A 12,887-nucleotide genomic window follows, 5' to 3' on the forward strand; every position below is an offset into this window, starting at 1 on the left:
AAACTATATTAAGCTTTCAAAAACTATTCTTCCACTGGATCTGCATCACTCAATTTGTTTGGAATATTTCTAAATCATAACAGTAAAGATAATTTAGGAAGAAGGAGAAACAGCAGCAATAAAATTATTAACAATGACAATGGAATGTTATCCACAAATAAAATAACCACAACTTCATTCCCACTTTTTATTTAAAAAGACATACAATCTGAAGGCAATGGCAATATGGACACTGACTAAAAAGTCATCAGGGACAGGTTAAATCACACAGCATTCTGCTTCAGAACCTGATCTGAGAAACGAGTGTAATGGTATGCTGGCTATATGTCCTCACTTCAGACATTGGTTCAAAAAAATGGGAATCCTAACAGTCTTTAGAATAGTTTCAAGAAGTTTTCTAAATAGAACTTAATGTTCAGTTCTGAGTAAGAAAATTCACCTGTCCATGACCTCAGTATACTGATGATCCCAGCTAAGGTGTTTTACTGTTGCAGGTCATTCTGCAGTAACTTCAGAGTGTGTCTGCTACACAACCCCACCAGACACTAGCGCACTAGTGTGAGCCACCACATTAAGCAGTTATGGGCAATGCCACGTACGTCAATTTATGCCACCAAAAGTTTTGATCTTGCTTCAGCAAGAGATTTTAGTTTTCTTTAATTAATGAACTGGACAAACCTTTTTTTAACATGGTGCTAACAGTAGTGTGGGCTTTGGCAGATTTGTCACTTTATACAGTTTACATTCAAGCAATCTGGTTTTCTTCAGAAGAGTTTTGACCAAACCATACATTTGTATTCAGGTATGTGTGTTTCCACAGACATCCCCAAATGCTGTTTAGTGTATGCATACCTTATTTTAATATTATGGCAGCCACATCCTGCTGCATGAAGTATCTGGAGGGGGAAAACTTGCATACATGATTCTCTTTATCCCTTTTACTATTTAAACCTCAATAAAATAAGAACGAATTGATAAATATGTAATTTCATCTAAAAGACCTATTCTTTTATGCAGTTCACCCCTATCCCTCCCTTCATTAAAAACTGGAAGTCATCTCCTTAGAACTTACACAGTAAAACAAAATCTAAGTAATATAAAAGGCAACTTAAAATCATTCTGCTGAAAATCTTCAAAGATATTACACCTCAGTATTCAGAGAGGAGACCAAAGTGCTATAAAGGCATATTGATTGGGTGCCTCCCTTCCTTCTGTATATGTTTTGTGTCATACCAAGTGCCAATCTAGAGCAAAAGCCTTAAACATGGAATACATTTTTCTGAGTATGGCACACACACATTCTGAAGAAGACACGGTAAACACTGACAGCAATAAATCACTGCAACTATTAAACTATTATTCATACTATCTGCTTTTGATGTATTTTCTATGTATAAGATAAAATGACACCATGATGGTACTTGAAAAATTATCTGCTTTAATCACCCATAGAAGCAACAGCAATATATATGTCTTCTGAAACCTACTGGGTGATACGTAAATCATTATTAGATTTTTTTAAGAAAAAACACTTATTTCTTCATTCTCACACCTGAGAAATTTTCTTGTACATCAGCAAAGTACTATTTATAAATAAAATCTTGGGACTGTTACTCAGAATTGAGAACCTTATATTCATAATTTTTAAATCACTCAGTTACTTACTGTATAGTCCACAAACAAAAAAAAGGGGGAAAAAAAGAAATCCACAAAAAACAATTAAGGTGAGTTTACTTTAGTTAGAAAGTTTAAAAACAATTTTAAGTCCTTCTAACTGAGACACTAAAAAGATACAAGCAACAAGAACTTCTGTGGGTTTTGCACAAATGCACACTGTATAAGTCAACAAAAATTTAGGCAACATAAGAAAATAATTTGAGTTTGTTACCTTGATGCAATCTTGAAGAGCTTCCATGCTTTTAATGATTAAAAGAAGATAACATCATCAAGTAGCTAATTAAAATAGACTGCCAAATTAAATTCATAACCAAATTGCATAAAAAATAGGCACAGGTGCTGTACTGTATGTAGCCAAAAAAGGGGATCAAATTGCAAAGGAATGCATCTGTTGCTTTAACCTCATGCCAGTTAAGATACATACTTTATTCTAATAGCTTAATTATACTCCAGTATTTGACAGTTAGTTACATATAGTTTCACAAGAAAATATAAAGATCTTCTAGAGTTAGCTTCACACCAGTAGAAAGGAAGATCATGGGAAAACCTGAGGTGAAAAAATGATGGTATCCTCAAGACAGCCTAGATAAAGAGCATCAAGAAACAAATCTACGTATAAAGGATTTGTGCATTAAGAACCTGTATAGCAGAAAGTTCTACACATTGATATTTAAACTACTACGAAAACTAGGGTTTAGAACATTCTTTAAAAAATACCACATATTGTTTTTAAAGATCTATTGATCCCCTCTACATATGTCAAGATAACAAATTTACTTTGCAGTTGACCCAATAACATAACAAAGATCTCCCTGACGCTGGATTTACCAAGAAGCCCTTCTGTTTTTTTGAGTGAACTGAAACACAGCTGAAGGCCCTGAAATAACAGGGATAAACAGTATGTAAGTACATATGCTTAATAACCGCATACTGTAATTACACAATAATCCCATTCTTCTTCCAAATTACATGTCAATAAATCCTTCTCACTGCCCTGTAAATTCCAAGGTCATGGACAAAGGTGCTTATTACAATGCAGCAATAAAACCATTAAGCTTTTAGATACCAATATTGTTCCATTTATACTTACTTCCCCTCAAGGGTGGCAAATAGTTTCTACAAATGGAATACCCAGAAAATATTGGAAGCTACTTTCAGAAGACTGTAAAACTTGCTCTGGTTTGTGCAGTTACTTTGTTAAGTCTTCCTTTTTCTTTATTTATCCTTTGTCAGAATGTCAGGCTGTTGTGTTTTTTTTTAATAGCACAATGCAGCAAATAGACTCAAGATAAAAAGTATTCTGTAAAACAGGCAACATTAGTACATTATAAAGGTATAACTAAAGCACCCTAGGTTTCATTGTGTGCCCGTCATTAATAGACAAAAGACCCCAAGGTCTTAGCCATCTGTTGAAAAGTAACTTGCAGTCCAAATTATTGAATCTTGTTTCCCCATTAGTTTCATTATTCCTAGGCACAGTTCTACCTGTCTTGGTTACTTGCCTTCATCTGCAAAGTACTAGAAGAGCACTTTAGCACATGATTAATAAAAATCACTGCTAAATTCAGTCTACTGAATCAGACTAGCATGATCAAACTTATTTCATTATTTTTATAGAAGGGAAAACCTATTCTTACTTGGGAATAAACTCCTGCTCATAATTACCTTCCAAAGATAAACCAAACGGACGTCATGTAACCATGACTTACTCCCATGCTCTCTCTGTGCCAAATTGTTGACAAGGTGAGAGCAAAATCCTCAGTTGCTTTAAATTATTTAACACATTAAAAATAAAATATGAATTTTTCTAATATAGGCATGTCGTTTCTCATGAGATAAACAACATTTAAACCTGCCTAAATTGAACATAAATGTAATAAACTGGCAATTCCTTTCACTCTTCTCTCCATGTAAAGCTGAAGTAATTTTGGACATTATTTTACTATTTTCTTACCATACAAAGATAGTAAAGAATCTGCCTGACAAAACCAGGCTGAATAAAATTCTTGCTACTAACCAATAAAATATTGAGTAGTAGGATAATTTAAGAAACAACAAAAAAACGTTCACTTGGTGTGAGTGTTCAAATTCCAATGTAAAATCTTAACATTGCTCAAGTTACAATGAAATATTACCAACATTCAACCTGCAAAACCACAGAAAAGAGAAACTGCAGAGGAATGAAACAGCAACACAATGGTAATGACCATATCCTTTCAAAATAAGAAATTCTAATCAATTTATGTTTGTGTGACTCATACTGCAGAATTCTGAACTGTTGTCTTGAACTTCATGATAATGTGAACACATACTTAGTTCTACAAATTTTAACCTTATTATTTCTCCTATTCTCCTCATTACTTATATATTTACCAGAAAGCCTGACTCGGAAAAATTAAGGCAGACCTTCAACAACTTTGTTGCTAGCTGCTTCACTGATGACAATGGAGCAATACTTTTCTAAAGGCCATGTACTGACTTCAGCCCTCCCACACTACTCATGCTGATACTGATGAATGTTCTAGGCACAGAACAAAGGAAATACACAGACCTACCAACCTAACTGGAAATAAGTTCAGCAAGGAAACACAGGGATCAATATTCCTAATTAAGTGATCTCTAAAATAGAAAAAAAACATGGCAACCCTTGGACCCTGAATCTTAGAGGCTAACCACAGAAGTAAAGCAAAGAGAGCTGTGCACAAGGAAGAGCTGCTTTTAAAGTGCTAAACAGAATCAGCACAAGAAGAAGAAATATCACCAGGAGAAGATTTAATGCACAAGTTTGTGATAAAAAAAGATAATAAAGTAGAAAGACAGACAACAAAACATACAAAATTAATTGACAAACCACAGAAGAGAAAAATTTAATGTGAAATTAAGTTAGATATCTGAAGTGCACATGGAATAACAGAATTGAAACTTCACCAGAGTAATTTCTTTCCTTCTGTGAAGCAAATGTCACAGGTGCAGTTCACAACAGGATGTTCTCTATGCGTCTTTCCTATTCTGTAGAGATAGCAGCTGCTAGAAGGAAGACTATGTGAAGACTATCCCCTCCCAAATACCTCAGTTCCATGTACAGCGCATTGCAATCTTTAAACAAAGACGCACAAAGGACCAGCTTCAGGGCTAATTTTTAGTTAACCTAACTCTTTGAAGACTAGCTATCTATCTTTCTATTTACCTAAGAAGTTAGTAGTTTTGGATGTTACATAACAGAAAAGGAGAATGAGCAGGCTTACTTATTTCAGAAATAGCGTTAACACAATCTAAAATACATGACAAAACTGTTTAACTTCTATTTTACTGTAAGACAAAACCACATGACCTCTTTTGACTAAGAATAGGGCAGATGGCAATGCTAATCCTTTCTTACCTACTTTGTACATTATTTTGGTGTTCAGAACATAGTATGGAAAATAAGAAAAACCATTAAATTAATTAATTACAAATTTTAGATTCTAACCTACTCGGAGGGGAGTTTGCCTCTCTTCAACATGCTAAGCTTGATTAATACAAATTCTCTAATGGTAATCAGCTATACTGCTTTCTTTAAAGAACCAGGCAATACACAGAAATGCCATTTCTTGACAGTATGACAAACAAGCTTTTGGTAATCAACAGTACCCCTTAGTGCACCCCAGTCTTAATAATCTTTACAAGTTAAGCTGTCATAAAAACAAACCAACATACAAAAAAACCCACAAACAAAAACAAAACCTAAACCTATTTTTCTATTCATAATGACTGTAATCTTTACTGTTGTATTTGAGAACCATGAAAATCACTTGGCCTTTCTCATACAAGTGAGGCCTTTTAACCCTTCTGTAAGTTACAATACTGCATTATTTGCAGAAATAGCCAACTATAAAACTGACTTGCTAAGTGTGTGCAATAGTATTAACAAAAGAAATTGTTTAAATAACTGAAATTACTTTTCAGGGAAAATATGTGGGCATAAATGGATAAAAAGGGAAAGCAACATAAAGCAGCAAATTGTGTAACACCCTCACTTGAAATCCACAAGAAGAATAGAGAGCCTGTTCAGGTAAAACATCCACTTCCAAAACAAACCTAGCAATCCCAATCTCCATCAAAATCTAATCTGGTTGCATCTGTTCAGAAAAGGACACTAGACTTTCTGAACACAGCATATGCAATACTGATTTAAGTGAAATAGCTGGTGAAAATAAACATGACAAACCTTCCCATCAGAAAACATTTTTCTATAACTGTTATCAAAGCACCTGAATGATAATTTTTCTTTTATGCTTTCATAAATCAGTGGCAGCTTCACCAAACTCAGCAGAATAAATAAAGCCAAAATTTAGGGTGTTGACTTCTAAAACATGTATCAAAGTCTATTTTGAGGCAGATCAGAAGCAAGTTACATGATTTAACATACATTGCACCTGAAACACTAACAAGTGCAATGTAGGAATAACCATTCATTAACAATTTCAATGACTTGCTCCTTAAAAATACACTGTTTTCGTTATAGATACTAACGTACCTAAAAAGAAACAAATATACACATGGTGCCTGCCAATAGAAAGAAGTCTTTTTCTGGAATTAAGACATGCTTGTATAAGGAGTAAAAATTACGTCTGTTAGAGATGACTGTTTAGCATTTGTGGAGAAGTTTCCCTTCAAAGACAGGGGAATCACAGCTACTGATTTACCTCATCTAAGAAAAAACTGGTGTGAAAGAGTTGCCTAGTTCCAGCTGACCTTGAATGTAATTGGCTACCTTGGATGTCTCTATGGTACATGCCATTAAGAAGATAAAAATACACAGGATTAAAATCTGAACCGATAAAGCTAAGAAATTAAGTATTACTCCTTTAATAAGCCTACTTCATGAAAGTATATGAATACCAAAATACTTCCTTACTGTTGAAGTGTAAGTTTTAAAATAAGTGATTGAAAGTAAAAGTATCTAATATATTATTTATATGCACATTCATTCTCACTATTGTAGGGAACAACAAGAAGGAATTAAGAGACATCAACAAACCTTCTATTATTTAAAGAGAAGTTTAGGGGCACTACATGGCAGTAAGTCTAGAACTTAAATTTGGTTCAAAACTCCTCCATGGAAACAACTGACAATTAGAGTCATACACTTAGAAAACCAAATCTGTAAGCAACACATTTCAGCTCTAAAGTTTGCTTTGTCAACCTTCTTAGTCTCCATCTTCTCACAACTACTGTAGTATTACAATGTATTTTAACTTTACAGATATCAGCTATAATCAAGCATTTTACACTAAGTCCAGTTGTTCCAGTAGCAAACAACTGCTAAGACTTTGTGGAGTTAGGATGCATTTTAGGATCACTGCTGTCTCAAAAAAAAAAAAGAGAAAATTATCTAGTCTTTAATTAACAAAAAAACAGAAGCTGCAAAATATAATTCAGTATCCAATAATCCATAAAATAGATTTGTTTAAAACTCCATCCTATATTTTAAATGCCTACAATTGACTTTTTGCTTCATTTCTGAAAAAATGTAAAAGCGTGTTTTGCATATAAATTAAAACATGGTGAAATACCACAGATTAAGGTATAAAGTGTAGATCATAATGAAGACTTCAGATAACATCTGTCTTTTATTCCTTCCTTCTTTTTCGGTCCTAATAAACATTTAAAAATCTTGAATCAAGTATTTCCCAAAGAAATCGAACACAAGTCTAATGGCTTTTATATTCTGCAGTTATATCTAAAACAAAAAAGCAACAGTATTAACAAGCAACCTAACTTAAACACTAGACAAGTTTATTCTTACATTGAAATGAAACACTCAAAGTAAGGGGACCAGAAGGGAGGAAAAAAAAAGAAAAATAACAAAAACAAAAAACCAAGAAGTATACTGGAAATGTCATTGTCTTTCGCCTAGTGAGGCAAAGCAGTTTTAATAAGTAATACTGCTAATGAAAATCCTCCTTAATAAATACAACAACATCCTTTAGCTTCCTCCACTGTACATCACTTCAAACGTTATATAGCGAGTGATGCTCCTTGTCATCCATTTTCACAGTTACATTTTCAACAATGGTTTCTGACATTTCTACTAGTTTTGTAGCTTGCATCTTTTTGGTTCTCTTCCCACCTCTTGACATTTCCTTCCACTTCCTCCTTACATCTTCCTCACAATCACAAATTATTCTATTTCCCAAAATACCAGCAAAGCAGTCTCTTTTGCTCAACTAACAATTCACAGAATACTAGGAAAGACAGTAGTGGGTCTGAAGAGGAGGCAGTAGCAGCAAGGCTTGCTCTAAATACAAAATAAATAAAAGCTGCAAACCTCAGGTCACTACACATTACTGGCCTGCCATCCTGAGGCTTCTTCTCTTCCCATATTAGATATACACCCAGCTTCAAACCCCTTATTCTCTCTTTGCTCCTTGATTTGCTATCACAGATTCTGATAACAGTATCTTTTCCCTCATTACTTGTTGCATCTGGAGAAAATTCTAAATCCTGATGAAAAAGGATCTTTCTTTATTCTCAACTAGCATCTGAACTGAGAAGCTCATTTTGTATCCTAAGTTTATATTCAGGAAACAGCTAATCCAGGTTTTAAAGCATTCTTATGACCTCTAATAAAAATAAAACTGTTCCTGTATTTCTTCATTTTTCCTATAGTCTAGAAACACCTCATGATAGCTACAACTGCCGTCTCTTATGTAACATGAGATGGCATGTAAAACACAGACACTCCACAGATTACAGATACTGGTGTACGTCGCCCAGTCCCAAAAGCAGAAAAAATAAATTATACCTTGAAGTTTCATTTTGAAAGTGGTTTTGGAGGACCCTAAAATTCTAATGGACTGAGTAGCAGGTATGTGATTACTCCTATCATTTAACTTGCACAAGAACTGCAAGTTTGGCTTATTCACCAAAACGTACATTTCTGGTGCCTATTTCAGAAGGATTATCTTACCTTTACAGTTTCACTTAAGACTTGGTTTTTGTTTGCTTCTTCACTGGAGTGCAATAATAGTTTCTTATTTAACTCCTGTAGCTGTTGCGCCTGTTCATTCAAAAGCACTTGTGCCTGATGCTCCCGATGTAATGCGTTATTTAATTCTTCACACACACCTTCAAACCTCTCATGGGTGATCAATTTCTGATAAGGCAAATAAATTCTGTTTTATTGTCTAATTGTATTCACTTGTTTACATGCTTGACTTCAGAGTTTCATTTGAAAACATATCAAATTCTAAACGAAAACAGTGCTAAAGATGAATAGTTAGGTTTTTTTAGCATAAAGATAGATCACTGAATAATAAAACAGCAGACAACTTTATTGACTGTATTATTTCAAAAAAAGCATTTAGGGTACTGTAAACAGTACATTTTCATTATTCTATTCAAATTAGCACCCCAGCTTGTAAAGAATCAGTATTTAGAAGGAAATATGCAGATCAATGCCCCACATTTTGATGCATATCTTACTAACCCTGCAAACAAAATATCTTCCTGGGCTCTTCCTCCCCTCCCCAAAATGTTCCAGAAAGAAGGAATAATTTTTAAATCATAATCTACATTTCAACAACAATCTAAAATATGACCACCTCATCTAACTGTCCCAGAACTATAAGGGAATAAAACCCATCAGGAACAAAACCGAGGAGATTAGATCTAACCTTGTCCATTTGAATAAAAAAGGAAGCAGAATGTACGTGAAATCACCTAAAAAATATTCCCTGCTTAGAACTGTTTTGATTGGGAGACACTGACAGGTCTACCAACTAGGCCTCAGGATCAACACTGGGCAAAGCTACAGAAAAGGTTGCTCATTCTGGGACACAACTGTTTCATTTATACTGTGCATCTGTAAAGCATGTGTAAGAATCCTTATCCATTCACTTCCTCAGCTAGCTCAAATGTAAACTCAATCCTGAGTGTAACGTATGGAAAATACACATAGGTGGAAAGGTGCCCAATGAACATCCAGCATGCTAAAACAAGTGTCTTCTCCTCCAGTAAGGACTGAAGGCACAGTTTTATGACAGGGAACAAACTCATAACCCACAAAAGGTATGAATCCTTTAAATACTGTGTCCATTACTTGCTACACTGTGGCTTCCAGTAGTTAGGCAACCTTTTTGTTGTCTCACTCCTGCCAGGCAGTGCTATTTATGGGTTAGTAAATCCATAGTGTTTTAAGTAAAACAGAGACAGCAAAGGGTGTGTACGTGCTACTCAGAATGTAGTAGAGGTCTTTCTTTTCTTTGCCATAAACTTATTCTTTCAGGGAAACAACCACACTAAGATTTGTACACCAAGACTAGCTTGGGATACAACACACACTCAGAGATACAGTACAATGTCTATCATAATATTCAGCAATATCCATGTAGAGTTTAAAATACGTTTGTGCTTTATTAACTTCCCATGAACACACTTACTGGATACCCTCATGTCAGCTGGGTATGTGAAACCTACAAATGTTACGGTATATATATATATATATATATATATATGTATATATATATATATATATATATCACACCAACACTTTCAACTTAACCTGGGTTACTGAACACCAAACATACAGCTTACACAGAATAGCTCTTTTTATGAATCAAAGAGAAACTCCTGTGGAAATGGGATTTTTCTAAACAGATCTGATTTACAGTTTAGTAACATTTACAAAGCAAGTTTTGTGAAAAATTCTGTTAATAGAAGATTGATTTTATCCTTGTTTTTTGAAAGAACACAAATCAAAAAAAATCGTGTAAAAAGTAGGATCTTGTTAAATTATCTAAATTAAATATACTTACAGATTGCTTAAACATATTTAATTGCTTTTGGAGGCTCTGGGCTTTTCCAGCTTCTTTTTTCATCTCACTGAAATTCCATTTAAATTCAGCAAGTTTTAGGCGCAGTGAATGGCGTTCCACCTCCGTTGTATGAAGTCTTTGTGTAAATTCAAATATCTTCTTTTGCAAAGATGCTATACTTTTCTGTTAGTAAACAGAAACAAAATAATATGCTATAAAATGTGCTATTTTAGTAATAAAAACAATCACATTGAGTACCTGAGCAAATTAGATAAAGCTGTCATTTTGCTGTCCATCTCTAAAAGACACATGCGAGCGCAGGAATGTGAACGTGTTTTGTGTACTGTTGAGGGTTACTGGAAATTCCATTTTCAAGGAAGTACCTCTTTTCATGTAAAGCCCACAATAAAAGATTATGTAAGAAAGACTTTATTGTTTCATTTCGGCTAAAGTGAAGAAGGCTATCAAACATTACAAGTTTGTTCTTATAAAGCAAATAACAATTTTGACAGAACATTAAAAAAATATTTTTCTTGGATATATCAAATCTCTTCTTAAATTCTTTGACAACAGAAGATCTATTAACGCCCTACTGCTTTGGGTGTTGCAAATCTACTTCTGATTCTCTATGGAGCTGACTTCAATGTAATGGACTCATAAAGAATCTGAAACAAAATTAACAGTACTATCAAGACAGCTTCACCATAACACTTATGCTGTGAACCTATGCTGTGAACGTACTGTTACATGAAGTAGCACCATAAATAAGCATACCGTAACAGGTAGTCTGTCACATAATCCAGCTTCCAGGGCCTGGGTATTTATTTTATGAAGTCCATGAGCCAATCTCTGTACCAAGGAGTTTTTCTCCAGGTAAGTAATGCTCCTGCTGTCTGTTCCAGTCTCCATTATTACATTCAGCTTGTTCATAAGTTTTGAAAAGGAGTTCCTGGCTGCATTTACAAGTACATTTTCAGAAAGCCGGGCCTTTGGATCTTTAAGAAACAACAACAACAAAGAAACATCACGAAGTTTATTAGTTTTGGGGCTTTCTTCAGTGGTAAAAAGCAACAACAATAAATAGCATCTTTAAAATATTCAGTAGGAAATTTCCATTAAGAAGTAGAAGACTGAGCTCACAGGAAATATCTCAGAAAGGCTTTCAGACAAATTCTGTATTTAGCAATGAATACTCTACTCCTATCAATCTTTGGGTAGAAGAGTAGGATAAGATCGTTAGAATAGGATTTGTTTGTCAAAGAGTAATTTTTTAGTTGTTTTTATATTCTCCTCCAATGCTATGCTTTGTCAAGTCTTTCTTTGATGTCCGAATTTTGTAATTCATAAAACATGTAAGATGGATACAAGTACATGCAAGCCAGGTCAAGATGTCAGATGTGATAGCACATGGTAAATTACTTTATTGCAATATTTACAATGCAAATTTCTGAGGGTTTCCTGGCTCTTCTTCCCTTCCCTCTATAGATGTCTAAATCATTTGCTGTTCAAAATTAGTGAGGCTTGGTACCTTAATGCCATACTATTTATATTCTGAGACAAGAGAATATAATTTACCTTATTCCAAGGCAATTAAAATTTTACAGCTACAATTACTTATTTCCCCACAGGATTTTGGTAATCATCCTTCTCATATAATGGACTTAAGGCCCCAGCACACCCAACATGTCCTGCTTACTGCTGGATTCGTCAGGTCTGTAATTAATAATTGTGTTTAATGTTGATAAATAAAATTGTCAGCGCTCCTTCCACTAATTGGTATTCCAGATAACAGTTAATAGGTTTATTTATGCCTTAATAAAAGTCTTGTAATTTAGTTTTCCCTCTGCTAGGCAGGTCTTAATCTGTCATTACTTGTCTTATGATACTATCAGTGTAAGATGACAAGCATGGAAGAGCTTATTTACATTCAGTAGTACAGCAGATCTCCTGTTGCTGCAGTGAATTAAAACATTTACTTAAAAGTATAAACAGAAAAAAAATACTGTAGCTTTTTTAAGTTACAGAATTTCTTTTTACACATTGTGAGGATAACACCACAGATTCAAAGCAAATAAAACTTAATTACTGATATCTTTAGATTACGATTCTTATCATAAATAATCAATTACACATACATGTGATAAAATTTATTTGTAAGCAAACAAATAAAAAGGTGCAAGACAGACTTACAGTCTCTGTCAGAGCAATTCTCCTGCTTGGTTTCAAAATACCACTATTTCAGTGACTCCAGTGCTTGGCTGGAATACCATTTTTGAGTACATGCTCTCCATAACCCCAGCTAGTAGTAAATCTGGATTCATGTTTAATATAGCACTCTTTCAATTCATCTAAAAATCTTATCCAGCATTGTTACCTTTATCTATCAAAACTCTATTATGGACTCCTGTGTTA

General features: G+C 34.2%; 1 protein-coding gene across 1 annotated transcript in view; it reads right to left on the reverse strand.

Moving 5' to 3' along the window:
* The window catches only part of LOC133222572 (coiled-coil domain-containing protein 171-like), a 74,750-nt gene extending 62,215 nt beyond the window's left edge, over nucleotides 1–12,535 (reverse strand). Inside the window, exons 1-3 of the mRNA XM_061372371.1 lie at nucleotides 11,250–12,535; nucleotides 10,476–10,658; nucleotides 8,630–8,815 (exon numbers count right to left, since the gene is read on the reverse strand). Coding sequence (XP_061228355.1) covers nucleotides 8,630–8,815; nucleotides 10,476–10,658; nucleotides 11,250–11,405 — 525 coding nt within the window. The 5' untranslated portion in view covers nucleotides 11,406–12,535. The remainder of the gene's footprint in view (nucleotides 1–8,629; nucleotides 8,816–10,475; nucleotides 10,659–11,249) is intronic.
* Between the last annotated feature and the right edge of the window lie 352 nt (nucleotides 12,536–12,887).

This window comes from Neopsephotus bourkii, unplaced genomic scaffold, assembly GCF_033783945.1.
Source record: "Neopsephotus bourkii isolate Nb327-2 ecotype Australia unplaced genomic scaffold, CSIRO-AGI_Nbou_v1 NB_1611, whole genome shotgun sequence".
Classification (NCBI taxonomy): Eukaryota; Metazoa; Chordata; class Aves; order Psittaciformes; family Psittacidae; genus Neopsephotus; species Neopsephotus bourkii.